Here is a 22,652-nt window from a genome sequence, read left to right on the forward strand (position 1 = left end):
CAAGAAGGTTTAAGACATTGCCTTTGGGCTTTAGAAAATTGTGATGGGCATTTTTCACTATTTTCCAGCATTTTATAGACCAATCAACAAATTGAGAAAATGATAAGCATATTAATCAATGATGAAAATGATTTAGTTGCAGACCTAATTTGAAGACATCCCCTTATAATCTGAGATATTATGATGGGCATTTCACTAGTTGCTGAGATTTCATGGAGAACAACAATTAATAATGGAATAATTCGCAAATTAATCAATAAAATGAATGACTGAAAATGACTGAACTGTGGAATTACTTACCATTTTAAATTGTTTGTTGATACTGTGTCACTGTCGCTTGTCCTCATTGTTACCCTGTATTGTCAGTTGCCATGTATTGTTTTTGAAATGTGGGGAAACCAAAGATAATTTTCCACAAGGTGGACAATAAAGTTCCTAACTAACTATTGTCTACTGTTTTGTTTTCATAGGAGAAGATACATAAGCAAGAATATTCACTAAAGAGACCAAAGCTGAATATACTGTACTGCATTTTCATAATTTGCAGTAATATCACTTATTAAACTTAATTCACCTCCAAAAGCTATCACTAATGCTACTGCAATACTACCAACTTAAAAATGTTCATCAAATGACATAATTATATTAGGCACCTGAAGTGCACAAAAGGACACATTAGCAACTACAGTATCAAAGGAAATCACCTTGGATTAAAAAAATAGCTAACATTTATTTTCCCATTTTACAAAAGATGTTGAGAGAAAAAAAAACATCCATCAGCAGTCTTCCTGCTGGCTCAATTTTATGTAAAAAAAAAAAAAAAAAGACAAAACAGAACCACTGTCATTATCCAAATATGGCCTTCACTAAACTGTTTTGTTACAGATAGACCAGCCTATCTGAAGCTGTGTGATACTCTGATCAGCTGAGAGGGCAGAACATCAACAAAAGCACATTATCTACCCATTGAAAAGACATATTTGCAAACATTTGTTTAGAGAAAATGCACAAAGGAAACAAGAATTTTGCTATTTTGAACACAAAGACCATGAAAATAAAAGTGTTGATATGTTTAATCCAGCGTGGCGATGTTCAGTATGAAGCTAAAGCTGCAGTACATTACATTGTTGAAACAAGGTTAACAGAAAGTAGAAAAAGGTCAATTGCCTAAGACTGCATGAGTGTATTTTGTCTGTTTGTGTGTGTGTATTACAGTATAACTCTGGAGTCTGAAGACACTCATGCCACAAGTAGGCTACAGTTTGAATAGTGCTTCACTGTGTAGAGGAGCACTTCATAATGGCACACGCACTGCTCAAGCCTCAACAACACAAGAACTAGTAAATGCAAGGACACAAAGACGAGTAATATTGAAATAAGATCACCATCTACTATATAATATCTCCTCTGATAATACACTCAGGATGGAGAAAATGCATAGAAAATGCTTCTAGCTCAGGTAAAGTCACTACAGGGTCATCTGTAAAAACACTTCAGCAGTGACCATATTCAATAACAAATAAATATTGAATTTACAGAAACAACACAGCCATCCTTTATTCTTCCTTAAAATGTATCATGGAAACAGCTACTGGCTGATAAAAGTGAAGGGAGGCGTTACGATGGACTCGGCTGTCTTCGAGTCTTCTGCCTTATACAAGTTCTCTCTCTAGTGGTTTATACATGAACTGCAGCTGAATCTGGCCATGCTGGGAGGGACTGTTTGCTTGTGCTGGTGTGGTCGAGGTCTGGATGACGATGAGTTCAGGGGACCCGATGGTGGTTGGCGAGCTCTAACTTTCCAGGAGGTGTTTTACAGTCCAAAGCGGGCCGGGGTGCGTCTGGGCGTCATGGGGGCCTCCTCTTTTCTTCCTGGTGTGCAGATTTTCAGTCCCCTAAAAAAAAAAAAAAAAGAGTCAAGATAAGTTTACTACATATTATTCAGCTTCTTTATTACTCTGTTTAAATGCAACTCTTCATCTCTTCCAAAAATGGTGAAGGCAAGAGGAAGACTGGCCCGAGCAGCTCAACATGAAAGCAGCAGGAGAGTGAAAAGGCAAGCTGGTGTCTCTGAAGAGTGTTGGGACGTAGAGCCTGACGCCTCTGACAGCACAATCTATCATCTTTAATTACAGCAGCGTGACACCCTGACACTGCCCACACTTGCCTCATCTCTCACACACACACACACACACAACCTACAGCAATTACAACCATCAGGCCATAACCCCCTTCTGTCACTGTGTCCCTCTCTCTCTGGCTCCCTGTTCACTGCAGGTAAAAGTGTTGCGTTTCCCTTGATACACAATCTTCTACTACATTTATAACAGTAGTGCACACAAATATAGACGTAAACAGTATATGGATGTAATGCTAATACTTGAATAAGGATTTGCATCTGCAGGGTCTTAGAATGAATCATAGCAGTGGTTTTGCACGTTTTAGACTCAACATCATGTGTTTTACGTTACAGCAAAACATTTCGCAAATCACGTGGCTGTGTTTTAGAAATGTGAATGTATTCTCCACTGTTTTTCATTCATTTACGTACAATATCAAAAACTCTTAGCGCAATCTCAAAACTTGCTGGAGTTGTGCAACTCATCAGATCAGATTTGCATTAATTTTTTATTTTTTTTTATCAAAGTTAGATTATTGTTGCACCATAATGCAGATTTTCCAAAGGAATCTGCACTTAAACTGCATAACCACACAATGATAATGTGATTTTGACAAAAAAATAAGGCCGCCTTGATGCACACTGTGAAGGATTAAACAACTTGAGCAAGTTCCAGAAGTCTGCTAATTGATTTTTTCCAACCCAAACAGAAATTAATAGAAACAGATGGCTGCCTGGAATGAAGGAAAATACATCCATAAATCACGTATTTAAAAACTGTAGCATAGAATTATATAGAAGCCTGGGTATTATATGAATGTTTTTTTTCCCATTTGACAAAATAAATAAGAAAGAATAAGTAAAGAAGAGTATGAATCTGAGCAAGCATTCAAAAGAGTGAGGTTTGAAACACATGCGCCAAGTACATCGTTTTAAAGTGCTCCATCTCTGTATATAAAGAGCTACACCGGCTCCATCACCAACTCTTACCACTGATGTGATTCCAAAAACACTCACTTTCACTTTTTCACATTTATACACAAAACAAATGACCGGGACCATTTACTAATTCACACCACTGATCTCCACTGGTGAGCAGGGAGGCAGGTAATAAGCAGCCGGCACATGAAGGCGTACCTGACAGAGTATTTCAATCCTGGTCACACTGAACTCAGAGAAGAAGACGCCTGTGAGGCCTGCCGGAGGACAAAGGCAGCCAAGAGCCCAGGAGAGCTGACGATGTTCATTATCACACATCCAACTTCCCCTGCTTAAATCTAATTCTTAATCCCATACCTCGAGTGTGATTATTTTCAACTGATCTGTCACAGACGTGGTCACACAAACCCAGATAGATAAACCAGCTGATTAATTAACAATAAAAGTTCTTTTTAAAATCTGTCTTTATAACCTTATTTCTCTCTGTAAAGCTCATGGATGGGTGTGAAATTAATTTTTTTGGTCTAATTTGAAAATGAACGTTCCCCTCCTTTCTCTGCTCTGCTATGGCACAATTTAAATTGCTGCAGTAATGGGGGTCAGCCAGGAGTCAATATTATTTCTTTTTGTCTCGTCTGGAGGGACCAGAGGTGAGAAAAGCTCATCATGAAGAGTGAGAAAGGTGGAGTAGAGAGAGTGGGAGAGGAGGAGGGAGGGAGGGGTGGAGATATGGATTGGAAGCGAGGTAGGTAAATTAAACGTTTCTATCTTGACTGTGTATGGAAAATGAGGGCCACGGGGGAACTATTGTTGGATGAGGCCCCGTCTGTGATGAGGAGTCGAAAGGAGGAGAGATGGTCGCTGACTTACTTAACACTGCCGACGCTGCTCTTCCTCTCCTGCTCCTCTCGACGAGATCGCAGCTGCTCCTCAGCCAGTGACATCTCCTCCTCCATGTTGGTGATCTCCTCCTTGGCCCGCCGACGGTTTTCCTGGAGAAGCGGCGCAAACAGACGAGGAGGGAGCGGTGAGAGAAAAATAAGGAAAACATTAAGAGACAGATGCAAGCAGATGAGTATATAAGTGCACAAAGTACACCACATGGCCAAAAGTATGAGGACACCTGAACATTATACCCATGTGATTGCCCTGGTCATTGCTATAACGGCCTCCACTCATCTGGGAAGACTTCACACAAGTACTCAGCCACAACAGCCTTCGTGAGCTTGGCTATAGATGCTGGGCAATAAGGCCTGGCTCAGAGTCCAGGTTCCTATTCATCCCATAGGTGTCCACGAGGTTGATGTCAGAGCAAACAAGTTTTTCTGCACCAGACCAAGAACACCATTTCTTTATTGACCTCGCTTTGTGCACGGGGGGGAATTGTCACGTTAAAACAGGAAAGGGCCTTCCCCAAACTCTTACCACAAAGTTGGAAGCACACTATTGTCTAAAATATCCTAACATGCTGTAGTATTAAACCTTAAATAAGTAAATTATTTTGGCGAACTTTTTAGCAAACAGTTGCCCATTAAACATCCAGCAAACACGGAGCAACAGTAGCATTCATTTGGATTCGTATTTTTGTCCACCTGATGAATAAAAGTCCAGTATACACTTTCCTTTCAGCTCTGTTTAGTTCTCCACCAACTCCTGAGGAAAATATCTGGCTTTTTACCTGATAAATGCTCCACTATGTTCACCAGCTAGTCTGACCCAACTGTGTCTATCTGGGCAGCTAGCCTACAGTGAATTAATCAGAGCCTTTTAGCTGAAAACAGCTGTCATCGGCGGACAAAAATGACACTGATGAGAGCAGTAAGAATGAACCAAAACAGTAAAGTTGTGAGCCGGAGCAATGAGCTGAAAGATGCCATAAAGCTCTGTAGAGCACTACGAGTGACCCCATTCACATACAAGTAGTCATGTGATCAATTGTTAATGTAAAAATACTGATTATAGCTTTTCTAAGGGGCCAAGCTCAACCATGCAAAGCAGCCCTAGACCAAAAGTACACAAATATATGTGGGCACTCCTGTCCACATACTTTTGGCCATATAATGTATACATTTAATTTGTACCAAACACTAGCTTTGTCTCGTCTTACCTGTCTGCTTTTTCCAGCATGTTTGATGCTGTAAAACATTGGTCCAAGTTCCGCCAGCCACTCTCCATCAACTGCAGTCACACACTGCATGTACTCCTACAACACAGAGCAAAGGTTCAACTTCATAGACACACATTTCACACATTATTTTTATGCTGGCCAAGTTCTGCTGCCGACAGATATATATTTTTTTTTTTACCTTGGTGGTCATGACTAGCTCATGGTAGATGATGTAGTCGGGAGTGTAGCCCATACCAAACAGGGAGCTGGTAGGATGGAGGTGACATGGCATACCTGTCCTCACGTTCACATATTCACCAATGCCCTGGGAGCAAACACATGCATGAATCAGAAATTAAACAGGCTTCTGGATAAGTAAAATAGGACCCTGTGTGTTACTTGCCCAAGTCTAGGTGAGTATGTGCAGGTCTAAATAATGTGTGTGTTGAATTTGTGTGTGCACTTTAAGGTCAGAGCAAAACAGGTCATCTGGGCTAATTTGCTCTTCCACCTACCTTAGACAGCAGGAAAATAAATGTAAAGTATATCCAATACCGCTACGATTGCTCGGGTTAGCCGGCTGCTCATAAGTCAAACGGAGAACCTTGATTATATAGTCATGATTTCAAATTCCCTTTCAGATTTTAGCACTGTATTAATGTGAGGCCAGAAGGGATATTTCACAGTTCTGTAATTATGCTGCTATAAATCTGCCACAACCAGTTGCCACCAGGCTTAACATATTAACTGAGGAAAAACCCAGAGAGCAGAGTACCTTGAGCTTGGCAGCCTGGTGGAAGTAAGCGGCACAGATGCACTTCCTGATGATGTCCCAGTCTGAGCCGCAGGAAATCAGGTTCATCCTCTGCTGCACCATGATGTCCTTTAACTGGGAGCGCACCTCACGCACCTGCACAGAAACAGAATGTATTGAAGATGGAGGCAAACAGAAAACAAGTCCTACTTTTGGCAAAAAGGAGAGCTTGTAATCGGTTGTTTAGGGAATTATCAGAAGTTGTCTTATTTGCAAATTGACAACCATTACATGTAAAAAAAAAACACTGCAGCTTTGAAAAGGCCTCATGGGACATAAAAAGACATGTTCAAAACACCAAACTGGACTCGGGGTGCAGCTATCCCTGTACTGAGCAGGCGTCTTTTGTTTATTTCTGTTTTAAAGTCAATGTGTGTTAAATCAGCCCCTCTACCATTTTGTTTTATCGTACTGTATTTTCTACTGTATTTATGTATTTTAGATGTCGTTTGTTGCTGCGGTGTTCCTTTCACTTGTCCCCCACATTGTCCTGTATTGTATTGTTTTTTTATGCTATATGATGAAAGATAATTCTTCACAACGTGGACAATAAAGTTTCTAACTAACAAACTAAAAGCAAGACAATAATCCAATATTGAAAGATCCCCTGGGGAATTTTTGACCACTAGTAGCACTACGTAGGTAATTCAATACACATTCCTGTCACTTCAGTTTTCAGCAATTCAGTTTTGCGATGTTCTGCTGATCGACAGCTGGTGACAGAAATGTGCAAATAAGTGTAACAATGTGACCACAAAAGGTAGTGAAGAAGACCGCCAACAAATGAACATGAATGTAAACAACGCAGGATTTAAAATATTTTTTTGAATAAATCAGCTTTGCAATGTTTCATGAGAAGGAAAAGCATCTGACACGTTTGTTAGACCTCAAGAATGAACACAATAAGTTTTGGTGACACAAAAAATGAGTGTAAACGTAACTATTGTTCTTTTTGCTGTTTACAAGAAAACTCCACAGGACACCTATTATGAGGTTTCCGCATAATAATGTTGCGGAGCTTGAATTTATCAAGTGAAAACTAACAGATTTCCCTCCAGATTTCCCACCAGTGGGTGTCAACAGAAAGGAGAGGTGAGGCAGTGGGAGTCTGACCTTGCGCATGGCCTTCGTGTGGATGAAGTGCTCGTTGCACCAGATGCTGGAGTAATTGTTGTTCTTCCACTGCATGTAAACGTTGAGGTAGGTCAGGTGGTCACTCTCTGGCACTGAGAATTTCTCCCTCACCTGGTCGCTCTCCTCCTCACGACCCTGCACACAGACACACAGATGGAGTTTTCCATATATCACATTATCAAAATAATAATAATTTTAAGGCTGTTTTTATTCTATTATAGAATATTTTCCTATACAATCAAATTGTTTTCCACCTTTGAATTTGTTTAAAAGTATGATTAATGAAATAAAGTATTTAACACACAAAAATACACTAAAAAACAACACTGACATATTACACTTTGCATGCTTCAATTTCTGTATGTAGAACTGACTAACATAAACTACATGAAATGCAAGTACCTTAGGTCTGTAAAAGATGGCCGGCACAGACAGCATGGAGACAATAATGAGGATGTCAGCGCTGCAACCCATGTCACAGGACACAATCAGCATCTTGGACAAAGCGGGGTCGAGGGGAAACTCCACCATCATTCTCCCTGTTGGTGTCAAAGCACCTGAGAGGACAAAACAGAGCACAATTACAAGGTCACGCATGAAGATTATAAAAGTGCATGAGAGGTGAGGACAGCTTCTTTTGCATCAAAAGCCTTCTGGTGTGAGGGAGAAGCCGGGGTAATGTGCCACTTATTTGTCTATCACTGTGAGAGAGGAGGATGAACTGCTGACAGTTGAGAATACTTACAGTGGAAAAAAAAAGAAAAAGTGTGAGATCAAAAACTTTGCCAGTTCTGATTTAAATGATTAGACGACAGAGTCTTAGATAAGAAGCTTATGAGGAGGAAAAGCAGAGAAGCAGAGCAGCCAGTTTGGGGCAGGTAAGCCTTAATCAGAGATAATCTGCTGTTAACACACCATACAGGGAATCATCAAAAGTCCCCCCTTATCCCCAAATCCCTAAATCCCCTGGAATCTGGCTAAGGATGAGACAGAAATGAGACCCGACCAGTCAAATCAAACACGGGATCAGTTACTAGGCAATTACTCCACTGGCTAAACCTCACAACTACCTCCTGCGGGCCTGTTTGCAGTGTCTGCATCATCACTGCAGCATCTTTTAACAGAAGCTAGTCTGCCTGTGTTTGTGGTGTCAGCATCACCGTGTAGTGGCTCAAAGCAGCGCTGAGGGGGAAATACAACCCTCAAACATACAATACTCTGTCACAGCTTCATCTTCATCTCAAAGAGGGGATGATTAATGTTGTCTGGCCCTTTACAAGACTGATCGAGGCCAGGTGAGGCCTGATACTGCAGGCAGGGAAAAGAAAACTGATACAGAATATAACTGGGATAATATTGCATGACAATATTGATACATGATCAGCAAGTATTCATTTTTTATGGTTTAATCATTTTTTACCATTATTTATTTATTATTATTGTAATATTTAAATTAGAGCTGCAACAATTAGTCACCCAATTGATTAGTCAATCAATAGAAAATTTGACAAATAATCACTAAAATTTTTAAGCAGCCTCTAAAATGTGACATTTTTCTTACTTTTTTTACTCTTATGTGATAGTAAACTGAATATCTTCGGGTTGGACTGTTATCCAACAAACCAAAGACATCTGAAGACATCAGCTTGAGCTCTGGGAACGTGTGCCTTTTTAAGAATTTGCTAACATTTTATAGAATAAACAATTAATTAATGGAGAAAAAAAATCTGAAGCTTATCCATAATTAATATAATTGTTAGTTGCAGCCTTAGTTGTAACAATTAGGAAATGATGATGTACAAGGATGATGTACTGAAATGGTACATCATCCTTTCTGATATGGATGAAGCTGTGACCGTCACTGTCAGTTTGCATTAAATTAAATATAATAATATAACCAGTTAAGACTCAGATACAGAATTTAGATGACTGGTATTAAATGTGATCCAGCATGTCCAGTTGACATTTCGCTCCAAAAAAGTGGGAGCTGACCCAGCATATTACAAACCTGTTAAAATGTCCAACATTAAAAATAAATGAAGTATCTTATTCACATGATATTAAGGTATCTCTGGTAATTCCCACTTCTTTGCTACCCACCTGTGTTGTCCAGAGCTCCCAAGATCCAGAGCTGGTACATGGAGTTGAGCATGTTGTCTTCAGGTGGTGGATCCATGAAATGGAAGAGGAGTAAATCCTGAACTCCCAGGGACTTCAAGAGCAGGACCACGTTGGCCAGGTTGGTCCTCTGAATCTCAGGTATGGTGGTGGTCAGCATCTCGTTCTTAAAGGCACTCTGAGTGTAGAGCCTGAATGGAGAGGAGGGTAAAGAGACAGACACGGACACAGATGGACACAGTGAGTGTGGCAGTTGAGCCACCGTGAATAAATGGACTGTACTTGTATAGCGCCTTTCTAGTCTTCCGACCACTCAAAGTGCTTTTTACAGTACGAATCACATTCACCCATTCACACACATTCATACGCTGAATGGTACAGGGGCTACCATGCAAGGTCCCAACCTGCCCATCAGTGGAAATCTAATCATTCATACACATCCGCACACTGATGGCACAGCCATCAGGAGCAATTCGGGGTTAAGTGTCTTGCCCAAGGACACATCGACATGTGGACTGGACGAGCCGGGAATCCAACCGCCGATCTTCCGATTAGTGGACGACCCGCTCTACCTCCTGAGCCACAGCTGCCCACAGAATACTGTTCTTCAATAGAAAAAACGTAGATGTTTTATATTTATACTAAAATACTGTACAGACAGGGGCAGAGCAATGAGGAAAACGCTGCTGTGTGTCATGAGCACTTATGTGTATGTTACTTCTTTAACATGTGCAGACATGAAAGGAGGCCACATATAACTTTGCTTCAGAGACTCGAATAATTTATTCAGGGAAACATCCAAAGCCCAAGTTAAAATGAAGACCCTGAATTCACAGAGCTTTCTCAATAATTACAGTTGTCTGATACGAGTGCTTGAAATCACAGAACGATTTGAATGTGTGTGGAGATTTGAAGCTTGTGTGTAAGTACAAGCAGTCACAGCTAAATGGGCCTTTGAGTAGGGAATTCTCCATGCGAGCGGAGCAAACCAGCATGACTCACTCTCTCAGCTCTCCAACGTATAGATGCATCCACAGCTACCCAAACACCTTAACTGTATTCGGTGTAAAGCTGCTCTAAATCTCACTCTTCATATATGTGTGAGCCTGGGTGTATGAGCAGGTGGGCGGTGTTAATCCTGAAATATGTGGGCTTTCTTAGGCATCCTAGCTCATTAGCAATGAAAAATGTATAACCGTGTGTGTGTGTGAGTCAATCTACTTAAGTAAATGTGGCAAAAAAGGGAGAGGTCAAGTAAAACCCCTGACAGGGTCTTTTGTGGCACATTTCCCTGCTGTAAACAGAGTTAACCCGCATGAAATCCTCAGAAGATTAAGGCTCTAGCCCTCTCTCTCACCCTTACTGCCTCTGACACACATCCAGAGCCCTGAACAAACCATCTGAGAACAGCGCTGATCTCACATGACGGAAGGAAGAAAACACATTTGAACAGTTATGCGAAAATATTGCTACATTTTCTAGGAAGTGGGAACCAAACGTGGTGGTTTACTTTTGCGAGTGGACTAAGATAGACAACAGGGGGAGAGGGAAAATAATGTGTTCCAGCTCTCAGGAGGATGCAAAAAAGATCCTCCTTTTTTTTTTTTCCCCGTCAGGAGACTTGGTATTGACAACTAAAAGCCAAGTTTAGGAGCTGCACAGGAACCTGAATGTGGCGAAACTTTAAACCATGCACCAACGCAAACGAGGGCCATTACCTGTAACACTGCCCTGGTCCTGTACGCCCTGCTCTGCCAGACCGCTGGTTTGCATTAGCCTGACTGATGGGATAAACCTGTAGAGCATCCATTCCAATGCGAGGATTGAACACCTGTAAACAGAAAAAAGAAGTGAATGGAACAAAAAAGTTTGGTTAAGTCTTGCACATGGGGAGAAGACCTTTTAAAAATGTTGAGTGAAAAAAAAATATTTAAAAAAAAAAGGTGACTGAGACCTTGAAGTACCTTAAGTTTGCAGTATCCTGAATCCACAACAAACATGATTCCATCCACAGTGAGGGAAGTCTCAGCGATGTTTGTAGCAACAATGCATTTCCTTACACCATCGGGAGCCTAGTAAGGTGTAAAACAAAGGCAGTCAGCAGGAGGTCAGGTTTGTTTTTTCTCATTTGTGTTCATTACAAGTACTCATTAGTCTCAAAGCGTAGAAACAAAATCAGAAAATAGTTTGCAAATAACAAAAAATATGATATAATTAGGCAGTGATTGCTAGAAACCTTCTGGAAGATCTTGGCCTGGAGATCAGAGGGCAGCTGGGAGTAAATGGGCAGCACAGCCAGAGGTGGAGCATTCTCCAGGTCCTCCAGTCGCTCCACAATCTGATCCGATGTCACCTAAAGGGACAAATTTTATATATATATATATATATATATACACATACACACACACAGCTTAATTCTCTTGAGAACAAAATAGCTTCAAATAATACCTTCCTGTTCCCTGTCAACACACAAATTACAATTAATAATAATTAATAATAATAATAACAAATATAATCATTAAACTGAATATAAAATATACATTTAGAGTATAAACAGGATGCAGCCAGCAGCTATTGACAGGTTACAAGCTATGTATGAAAACAGAGTTGCCCAAGTTTCTCAACACCACCTTTTTGGAGATTGGCTTATTGATTGACCTTTTGTGTTCAGAGGGTTTGTTGGAAAAAATATTAACTTTACTCACAACAACTCAAATGTTGTTTACTCCTATATTAATATGCAAGACCCCTTTGAGTGGTACAAGCATTCACCTCGATATCCTCCTGCCCAGGCATAAAGATGAGGATGTCTCCTATCAACCCACTGAGGTGGATCTGCAGGGCCTGCTTCACTGCTGCCTCCACATAGTCCTCCTGAGGAGTCTACACAGCATAAAACACAACAGAGCAGAAACAAAAATTTAGTTTACAGTACTGTACACTTCTACACTTAAAACATATTAATGCACTTCTGTGAAATCCGGATGAAAAAGAACGAAGCACTGCAGTTGGCAGTGACATTTTGTCATACATGTTTCAAATTCTATAGATATATATTGTAAAGACTTTAATCCATCACCCACATTAGTGGTGGTGGATTAAATTCAGATCAAATGTCAGTGCATGGCAGGTCTACTTCTTTGCAGCTACCAAAATGATCTAGTGGTAATGATGTAATGTAGAGTAAGTGCTTTGGCAAAATATGGTAACAAAGAAAAGGTAGACAGACAGCAGAAACGTACCTTGCTAAATAAGATGTCTACTGGAAAAGTTCTTCCTGGAATGTGGAATATGGGTACGTTGCCAAAAAATGCTGCAAATTTATCCGAGTCCATAGTTGCAGAAGTAACTATGAGCTTCAAATCAGTGCGTCTGGATACAACCTGGTAGGAAACAGAAGACAAAAGTGACAAAATGAGCAAATTAAAATGGGTTCCATGACATCTTGGTGTATTTACTTTATATTGTAACACACAGCTGTCCATTTATCTTGGAAATAACAAAAAGAAATCTATCCTCAGTGAATGTTTGATAGTGTGAACTGACCTCACGTAGCAGGCCGAACAGCACATCAGTATTCAAGGAGCGTTCATGAGCCTCGTCCATGATAACAGCACTGTAGTGGTCCAGGTCTGACTCCCTCAGTGACTCTCTGAGCAGGATACCGTCTGTCATGTACTTTATCAATGTTTTCTCAGATGTACAGTCCTCAAAACGAATCGCATAGCCCACCTGCAGGAAACATTGTCAACATGGTCAACTAAAAATAATATGCTTGGCTGAAGCTTTAGAGAACTTTATATAGAGTAAATACTATTGTGTGACATGCACAGGCATGATAAAGAAAGGTAAATAGAAATGTTGCCTTATCAAAATTAAACATGCTACCTAAGCCCATTGTTCACAGTAATAGAGCAATTTCTGTTTTATCATTCCCAGTATTTGTCTTTCCTGTTGCTTCTCATTTAATTCACTGCTAAACCACAAGATGCTAACACACGTTATGTTTTCTTTTATCCACTAGATGGCAGTGTTACATAGCATATGACCAATCATTCTGCTTGTGTAAGAGCTACTGTGCGTCAGACTAGACATTACACAGTGTCACATTTACTGTACAAGCCAGTTTAAACACACTTCTTTGCAGAGATATGGGGATAACTGTCTCAAATCAGAGGTCATGGGGCAACCACAAGCAATCAGACAGGAATTAAAGAAGTTGAGCTATTAACCAAAGTTGCAGTTAGTTTGCTTGCGTTTCACACCGCAGTCTCACCTCCTCTCCCAGGTTGGTGCCGATCTCCTCGCTGACTCTCTTGGCCACACTCATGGCGGCCACTCTTCGGGGTTGAGTACATCCGACCAGGCCGTAGCTGGTGTAGCCATCCTCATGCAGGTACTGAGTCAGCTGGGTGGTTTTCCCACTTCCTGTCTCCCCAACAACGATCACTATGCTGTTGTCCCTGCAGATGACAGAAACACAGTAAACATTTAAAGTTAATTCGGCTAAAAAGTAATAATCATAGTTTGTATGTGATATAGAACACTTTGGGTGAAAATTAGGAGAGCCCTGAGCTCTATTTGGGTATCATTACCTTATGATGTTAAGAAGCTGCTGTCTGACAGCAAAGATAGGCAGGTACTGTCTCTGCTCCACAATGCTCTTCTTCTTAGCAAACTCACTGCTGGCCTCAGTCTTCTCTTTCATGTGGTCTGCAAATTTCTGCTCTGCTCTGTTAGTCAGAGAGAGAAAAATCACTGAATTTTAATATGACAGGTCAGACAAACTGACACCACAGTTCTATGATTAAAACCTCTGGATTATTAAAAAGAAAATGTGAAATGTCATCTAGATCCAATCTTCATATAAACAGTCTGGTCACCTATAGTCTACTTTGCCGTCCTCTCCTACAGCTTTGACTCCAGAGGAGTCTTCATCCTCGGTCTTCTTGATACCCATGATATCTCCCAACTTGGTGCCTGCCAATTCCCAGTGTTTGTGCTGTGCCTGAAAACATAATTATTCAAATTAATTCATATGATTGTGAAGATTAAAGCTTCTGTCTGTTACTGCACACACAGATTGCAATTTCATGCATGTTCAACACACACAGCAAAGATGATGGACCATTTGTCAAGTTGTTTCACTTCACTGATGGTGGTTTGCAGTGAAAATGTCATCAACCGACCAGGTGAGGTGATCATGAATAAATTATTTACTGGAGTGATGAGGTTAGACAGCACTGGCATTATCAACCAGACAGGTGTGAACCACCAAACCCTATTTACATTTCTCAACAACAGAGGATGAAGATCATCTGCTCCTGTTTTAGTGTTTCACCACATTCCAACATACAGATGACACTAACAATAAAATAATCATTTTAAATCCTGACTGGTTTTTGCTCTTAGTGTGTATATCAGCAACAATGACATCAACTGTTGCATGGGTGTACATCCTATCAATAAATATATTAAGAGCACAGTAATCAATTTCTTACATCAGCATTATGTTAAATAATAACTAATTTGCATACATAACCACCTATTGATTTACATTTTTTACAAGGTTTATGGATATTCAATATGTCGCATATTAGGACCTATTGTCTTGTCTTTATTTGGTCACCTTATAACATTAATCTATACTGTCAAAGTAATTGTATAACGATCCTATAGTAATCCTATACTTAGGATAGAAAAGAAGTTGGTGTCTGACCACATCTGAAGACAAAAGTATTTTAGAGTTGTTGTGAACAGTCACATTCACACGAGGTTAAAAGCTGGCTGTCATGATGAGGGAGGAGAGACGTGATAATGGTTTAAATATGGGGATAACAGGGCACATTTTCAGACATTTTCTCTCCTGGAAGGCATTCATAGTGTCAGTCGGTTATAAATGTGACAGTTAAAAATGCACTTTATTAATTCCTACTTTCAATATGTATTTGTCAATTTGATTTATCATTTATTAATTCTGTTGAGTATCTGTGAATTTTAATTTATTGAGTTATTTTTATTTACCGTTATTTTAATGTTTCCTGTGGAAATGACCTTTCTGCATGCACATCGCCTCTTCTGCATCTCCTGAGTTTCTGTAGTCTCCGCCCTCTCGCCCCTCACAGTGCTGTTTCACTTTGCTGAGGATAAATTGTGTGGAAAAATGCTACCAATTGTTTTCTTTGGAAATCAAATTGTTTATGTTGTAACCTTTAATGCATATTGTTTACTGTTAATACTATAACATTACCAAGCTGTTTTTTGACATTAATATAAGTTTTGTAGATGTTTTCATTTAACTTTTTAAGTTCAAGATGCGAGTATGGCAGGCCGCCCTGTGTCACGATGTGACCAACGTAGCGCTGCAGAAGTTTCCCAGTGTAAATTCTGTTTTTTGCATGTTTATTTTCATGTTTATTTTCCAGATGTGCAGGACAGACCAGAAGGCAATTCATGTGTATTATATTGTGTTCTGCATGTATGTGTTTTCCTTTGTTAAATGGTATCATTTCATTGTTTTTGATAGCCACCCAACCACGCACCTTTTACTTTGCCCACCAGGTGGCCCTGTTTTTCCTTTGGTATATTGTTTTTTGTGGATCAATTTAAGTTTTGAAGAGGAAAGAGTTAATAATTTATTATAATTTAGGTTAAATGTTTTCCTGTTAATTTTAATAATTGTTGGCTAGGAATGTCCTTTTATTAGGAATACTGTGTTGAGCTGAGTACATACATGCCCAATTAATGCATCTTTGTATTTCAAGAAAAAGAATTAAATCAGACAGTACTGTTTCGCATTGCTGTGGGGGCCAGATGTGCAGGACAGACCAGAGGGCAATTCATGTGTGTTATATTGTCTTCTGCATGAGCAAACAGTCCTTTGAGTCATCCTGGTCCATGCCCTATCCACATCCGTTACATAAACACGAAAATTGCCAAAAATAGTTGTGTAACAAATGAATAAAGTTCAAACCCTGCCACCATGTCAGAGGTGTAAAAGGAAGGGGTTTCTGAGCTTCTGTGTTTGACCATCCAACAAGTAATTCTGATGGAGTATACTGGTGCCTTAACCCTGTATTTATACAACACCCTCTTAAACCAAATCAACCAAATGTAGAGCTGAAACTATTTGTCAAGCGACAGAAAATTAATTGCAAACCATTTTGATAATTGATAAATCTCTGGTTCCTGCTCCTTAAATGTGAATATTTCCTGGTTTCTTAAATCTTCTATGATAGTTAACTGAACATCTTAGGGTTTGTGGACTGCTGGTCAGGACAAAACAAGACATTTAAGGTTGCATCTTTGGGTTTGATTATGATTTTTCACCTTTTTTTTTTATTTTTTTTAACATTTTATAGACCAAACAACTAAATGATTAATCAAGAAAATTATCAACAGATTAATCGCTAATGAAAGCAATTGTTAGTTGCAGCCCAAATGCAAATGCAAACAAGTTTTTTTTTGTCTGAAAGTGGTATTCATTTTAGGTCAGATTTGTTTTATTTTAGTTATTCATCCAGCCTACCTTCTTGCGTTCTTTCTGCTCACGATGTTTACGGACAAGCTGACTGCCCTTTCGGGAGATGATGGCCATGTCAGAGGTAGCATCTTTCACAGGGATGACAGGCTCTGGCTGCAGCAGCGAGACAAACACACATAAACAGACATTTAGATCAAAAGCACAATTATGGTTCTGACATAATTATGACATCTAATCCACTGAATAATTGCAGTAATTACCACAATGACCAGTTTAGGTCTTTGTTACCTGTTTAGTGAAGACAATTCTCCCATCCAGGAAGGGAGGGACCAGGTTGTGAACCAGCAGGTGAACCTTAGTAGCATTGTCCTCCTCAAAGTCTTCATCCACTTCCAACCTCTGCACCACACCACTGGTCAGCATACGATTAGTCTCCCACCGCTCATTATCCTGACAGGAGAAACACAGCCGGTTGAAAATCTTATACCAACACAGACAGACACACTATGAATGGTACACACAGATACACAAATGTAGTTCTGATTGGGCTGATAGTACACGTTGTTGTAGTACCTCGTTGATCTGTCGTTTCTGAGCAGATATTCGTTTCTGAGTCTGCTTCTGAAGGATCTGCTCTCTCTTCTTTACATATTCATCAGATGTGGTGGTGAAAGGGTTGTGGAACTCATCATAGCCTTCATCCATCATGTACCAATCTCTGTCAGCTTGCTGCAAAACAGTGAGACAATTAGCAATGTCTAAAATTAGAACTTACCACCAGATATATAATAGTTGACAGTCACTGTGAGGGCTGAGCTTGGCTGTGCCACTCACCTTCTGGTCTTCTTCCCACTGTTCTTTCTCACCCTCATTGTCAAACAAAATTCCTCCTTCACCATCTTTTTTACCTGAAGATGACACAATAAAGAATGTTACCAGACATACAGTTTTTAAATCTTCCATATGAGCGCAGAGCAGCTTGTTTTCTGAATGTTACCTTTTCCTTGGGATAAACGAGGTGTAGAGCCCAAGTGCTTCCTGTCATTGGCCCACTCGTTGTACTTGTAGGACGGGGTGGGCAGGGGTGTGTCGTCAGGGTAACGGCCTCTGACTGACCTAAGCTCACAGCAGAGCAAAGTAGCATTAGTTTTTGAGAAGCTATGCAATTCATCAAGTGTAGGGTAGAATTAACTGATGATTTACAAAAGCCTCTCATTAGTACAAGTAACAGTAAATAACAACAGTGTAATAGATTTCTGCACAATATTTTGCAATATAAAAATGTGACAATATGCATCATAGAGCTAAAAAATATGGTGGTATCAAATACCAATAGCCATGTTGTAACAAGCAAATAACGGGTCTCTTTCATCACTATTGCTTTGGATACTGGGGTTTATGGGAAAATAAGGTGTTTGGAACATGTGAGTCCTACCAAGTTCAAATACTTGCTCTTTTACTTTACATAGATATTCACGTCTAAGCGTTTTTCTTGATTCATCAAATTTGTTTTTTGCAATCTGCATGAAAAAAAAGGTGATTTATCTATTTAATAAAAACATCAAAATCTTTCTCATTTTCAATTAAAACATGAAAATGTCAAATGCTACACAGCATATTTTATGCCTACTGATGAATATAATGAATTTTCTGTCATAGTTTGTTTACAGATCCCCTCCACACATGTATTAAGACATACAAAAATACTCTGCTTGGACCAATAATGTGTGTCTGATATGGTTTTTCCAGAAAAAAAGTATAATTACCACGTTAAAACCCTTAATATGGCATCTAGTCCTTTTCCCTCATTAAAAATTCCACAATTTATAAATATGCAAATATATTTAATCTCAAAAGTTTAACTGCTGGACACAAGATGTCTCCTACTTCATAGTAAAGGCCATTTTGAGTGTTTGTACACTGGAGGTTTCAAGTTTCCACATCACACTTGTGTAAATTGAATATTGGTCCAGGATTGGCTTCAAAACTAGTTGTGATGACACAAATTATGCTCATAGGCCCACCCCTTAAAAACGGATTTTAAATGAACTCAGAGAAACTTTCCACTTTCAGCAGATATAAGTGAAAACAGCCTTCTAGTGTCAAAACTTTGCATATGCATTATTTTGTACGGTGAAGCTCAAACATTCAACTGCTGGAACAAGAAGAAAAACATTTTTGAGTGGAGGGGGACTTTAAGTCAAAAGCTTTAAAAATATAAATTAAATCTAAAATGAAAGACAGCTGTTTACCTGTCTCTCCTCTCACTCTCTCGGCTGGAGCGATGGCTTCGCTCTGAGCGATCTGACTCTCTGTGAGAAGGGGCAGGGGACGGAGACTCCCACTGGGAATGCCGTGAAGTGGCATAACCACTGTCGTCCTCCTCCCAGTTGGAGCGGGAGGGAGTGAAAGAATCTATGTAACAATAAGGTAGCAGTTTAGTCAACCAATTGAAATAGAGATAATTTGTACATCAAAACAATTATACATTTAAATATAAAAAATGATAACACAAAACTACCTCTGGGGCGTTGCTGTGGCGTAGGGGGTTCTTCTCGCTTAGTCCCCCGGCTGATACGGTCGGACCAGCCATCTCTCTGTGAGCGCTCACTCCTCTCGCTGCGCTCCCAGCGCTCTGACCGGCTGCTGCTGCTGCCACGGCTGCTCTCTCGCTCATCTGATAAAGACAAAGGACAGTTACTCTTAACAATCCTTGTTTTTGTATAAATAAATCTACTAATTATTCTTTAAACACTTAATTCATTTTACAGTAAGTAAACTGTCAAAAATAATAAATTGTCTGCACATCACGCGTCCAAAGTAACTTTAAATGTCTTTAAATTGCTTATTTGTTCTGATAACAGTCAAAATGTGAAATGTACAGAGCATCCCGGTGGCCAAATGGTTACTGAGCTTGCCAGATAACTACAACGTCCCTGGTTCAATTCCAGCCAGGGACCTTTGTTGCATGTCATACCCATCTCTCTCTCTCCCCCTTGTTTCCTGTCCACCACATAACTATCCAATAAAAGGCAAAAATGCCCCCCAAAAAACTGAAATGTACTCCATTTACAATAATGTGAAAAAGAAAAAGCAAGCAAATCCTCACAACATTTGAAAGCTGTTACCAGCAAATGTTTGTAATTAAAGTATAGCAGCATTAAAATATCACTGCTGCTACATGAATAAGGCGGCTCAGTGATCTTTAATTCACCTCTTTCACTCCGTCGATCTCTGCCCTTATCTCTGCTCCTTTCTTTCTCTCTTTCTCTGTTCTTGTCCTCTTTGGAGGAAGCATAGACTCCGTGCTCACGCCTGTCCTTCTCTCTCTGCTGGTGTCGGCGACGAAACTCTTCACTGACCCCTCCAGGGTTGGAAGGCGTCTCAGAGCCAGTCACACGATACTTCCTGCTGGCAAGATGAAAATAAAATATTACACATTAGTCATAGAGGAGTAAGTAGTGAGTTTATTCCCTTTTACTGAGGGAATCCCATTTCAATCACAGGAGTTGAAATAAGAAGTACCACAGAGTTGCAGCAGTTAGCCCGATAATCAATGAGCAAGGGGTCAACGCAGAAAGTACTATGATTATGAATATAAAACAGTACAAGAAAGGGTTGTTAACGTTAAAAAAAAAAAAAACAAGTTCATGTATGTTTTGCATTCACTAGAGATGCACCAATCAATCAGCCACCGATCAAAACCAGATGATTTTGATCGGCCATGACCAGTGGCAATATTTTTTCTTATTTATCCATATCATTTTGAATTTAATAATTTCTTTTTTTAAAAATCATATAAAACACATTGGGTCTCCATAGACAGGAGGGTTATAGGCTATGGACCTTTGTTTCTTGTACCTATGATGCAGTTTTCAATAAAATATTATTCTGTGTGAAGCGCTGACATTTACCTCTCCTTCTTAGCCTGCCTGTTCTTCTCGTCCTCTTCGTCATCTGACCCAGAATCACTTTTGCCTTCCTCCCAGTCCTTGTAGGAGGAAACCTTTGATTTCTTACTACCTCTGTCATCACCGCTACCATCTGTCTGTTCCTTACTCTCACGCTCCTTCCTTTTCTGGGCTGCCAGCAGATCCAAGCCCAGCAAAGAGGTGCGTGGGGTGGGTGCCCTAAAAACATGCGGCTCGGGGGCAGCACTCTTCTTCTTGACTATCAGTCCACCAACTTGAGCACCTGGATCAGTCCCCTCCAGCCTGTGCATGGAGTCATCGTCATCCATTTTCTATGGGGGAGCAACATGTGCAAATGGTGAAAATGTGTAATCCTACCAAATGTGAAAATTGCAACAACTGAAAACCGCTAAGGTTAACTCAAATAGGGCATCACTGAAGTCATTATCAATAAACCTGTTGATTATGTTTTCAATTAATTGCTTAGTCAATAAAATGTCAGAACATAGTGAACATCCAAGTTGATGTCCTCAAATTGCATGTCTTGTCTTACCAACAGTCCATAACTCAAAAGATATTCAGTTTACAGTCCTATCATAGAGCACAAAGAAAACCACCAAATATTCACACTTGAGAAGCTAGAACTGAGGAATCCGGGCCATTTTTAATTCATAAAATTAACCGATTAACGGAATTAATACTGAATATTTTTGTGTCGAACGGCTATTGAATCAATGGACTATTTTACTGCTTCCGTTCTGATTTGCAATGATAAAAAACACATTGGAGAAGCTGGAAGCAGAAAACGATTGCCACTCTATCTTTGTAAATGACTTTGGACAATTAATAACTAATGAAATTATGGTCAATCAATTTCTGCGAGTCGAGTAATGATTAATCGATCAGTTTTAACAAAACACTGAACCGCGATCTCTTTATATTCCATAAGAACATCAATTATTTAATAGACTTAAGATTTACTTTCAGCTCAAAGGGGCTGTCTTGAAACATTTTAACTTACTATTAACTTAACTTAGAAACAAACCAAAAAGACATGTACTGTGACACTGATTTAATTTAATGTTTTGTTGTTATAAACTGTAATGATGTGTTTCATTACAGGAAATGTACTCTTTTCAATCAATCATGGTTAGTAAACTGTGACTTTTGCATGTGTAGTTACAGTATTGTCCAGTTTAACAGCAGTGAGATGAAAATAAACTAACTCTTACCTCAGAAGCAGCAGCTAGCTTCAGCTAGCCTGCGAGATATCAGTCCTGACAGGGCCGAGCGGCAAAAAACTGCTGCGTGTTTCTTCAGCTCTTAAATCTACAAACTGTCACATTAATTGAAGAGAGTTAAGGTCGATTTATGAACCGTTAAGTAATTCAGAAAACCCAGAGCTGTGGCTGCCGGGGAAAATATTTAAACTGCAGCTTTCGTAAACACAACGCATATGTTTACGTGAGCCGCCATTGCCTTCCCACAATCCTACGAGATGGCGCAAAAAATATTTAAACCTTTATTTAAAAAGCTAATGATGACAGAGAGGAGAGAGAAATACCTCTTACAGACTTTTTGCATGGGATTCTTGTAAAAACTAACACACTGTACTTACAAATTATACATATTTATTTAGTTTAAAATACAAAATGTGCAATACATTTTACTCATTACTGTATATTTGAACAGACGGTATATACTGTACATAACCACCTATGTATTTAATATTTATCTCATCACTCTTTGCACTCTTCACTTCTTTGCACTATTTGTATCCTGTTAATTTCACAGAAACGGTTTCACCTGTATATATACATTCCTTGTGTATATTTCTGAAGATTGTTGTGTTGTTATTTTGTGTAAGTACATTGAGAGCCACTTAACTGGAGTTAGTCCTTGTATGCGTAAACATACTTGGCCAATAAAGATGATTCTGATTCTGATATTTTTTTAATTCAAAAAGGAAAGTGCACAGAATGATTAAAACATTAAACAGCATAATGGAAAAACCTGTCAAATATTGA

The 22,652-nt window shown here is 39.5% G+C and overlaps 1 protein-coding gene across 2 annotated transcripts; it reads right to left on the reverse strand.

Annotated features, from left to right (window-relative positions):
• Positions 1-1,055: 1,055 nt before the first annotated feature.
• On the reverse strand, positions 1,056-22,133 carry dhx38 (DEAH (Asp-Glu-Ala-His) box polypeptide 38). Of its 2 annotated transcripts, none has more exons than XM_042411586.1 (27): positions 21,858-22,133; positions 20,629-20,957; positions 19,929-20,122; positions 19,236-19,391; positions 18,967-19,129; positions 17,712-17,830; positions 17,549-17,622; positions 17,288-17,443; positions 17,003-17,164; positions 16,760-16,867; positions 14,115-14,239; positions 13,827-13,964; positions 13,508-13,694; positions 12,778-12,963; positions 12,474-12,614; positions 12,004-12,114; positions 11,468-11,584; positions 11,196-11,303; positions 10,950-11,062; positions 9,214-9,422; positions 7,516-7,670; positions 7,093-7,248; positions 5,941-6,075; positions 5,365-5,490; positions 5,166-5,261; positions 3,929-4,050; positions 1,056-1,895 (listed from the first exon to the last, which is right to left on the reverse strand). In XM_042411586.1, the coding sequence occupies exons 2-27, from the start codon at positions 20,952-20,954 to the stop codon at positions 1,814-1,816; spliced, it is 3,765 nt and encodes a 1,254-aa protein (XP_042267520.1). In that variant the 5' UTR covers positions 20,955-20,957; positions 21,858-22,133; the 3' UTR covers positions 1,056-1,813. The 2 variants fall into 2 exon arrangements, with proteins under 2 accessions (XP_042267520.1, XP_042267511.1); XM_042411577.1 differs by having other exon boundaries at positions 19,929-20,125.
• Between the last annotated feature and the right edge of the window lie 519 nt (positions 22,134-22,652).

This window comes from Thunnus maccoyii, chromosome 1, assembly GCF_910596095.1.
Source record: "Thunnus maccoyii chromosome 1, fThuMac1.1, whole genome shotgun sequence".
Lineage (NCBI taxonomy): Eukaryota > Metazoa > Chordata > Actinopteri > Scombriformes > Scombridae > Thunnus > Thunnus maccoyii.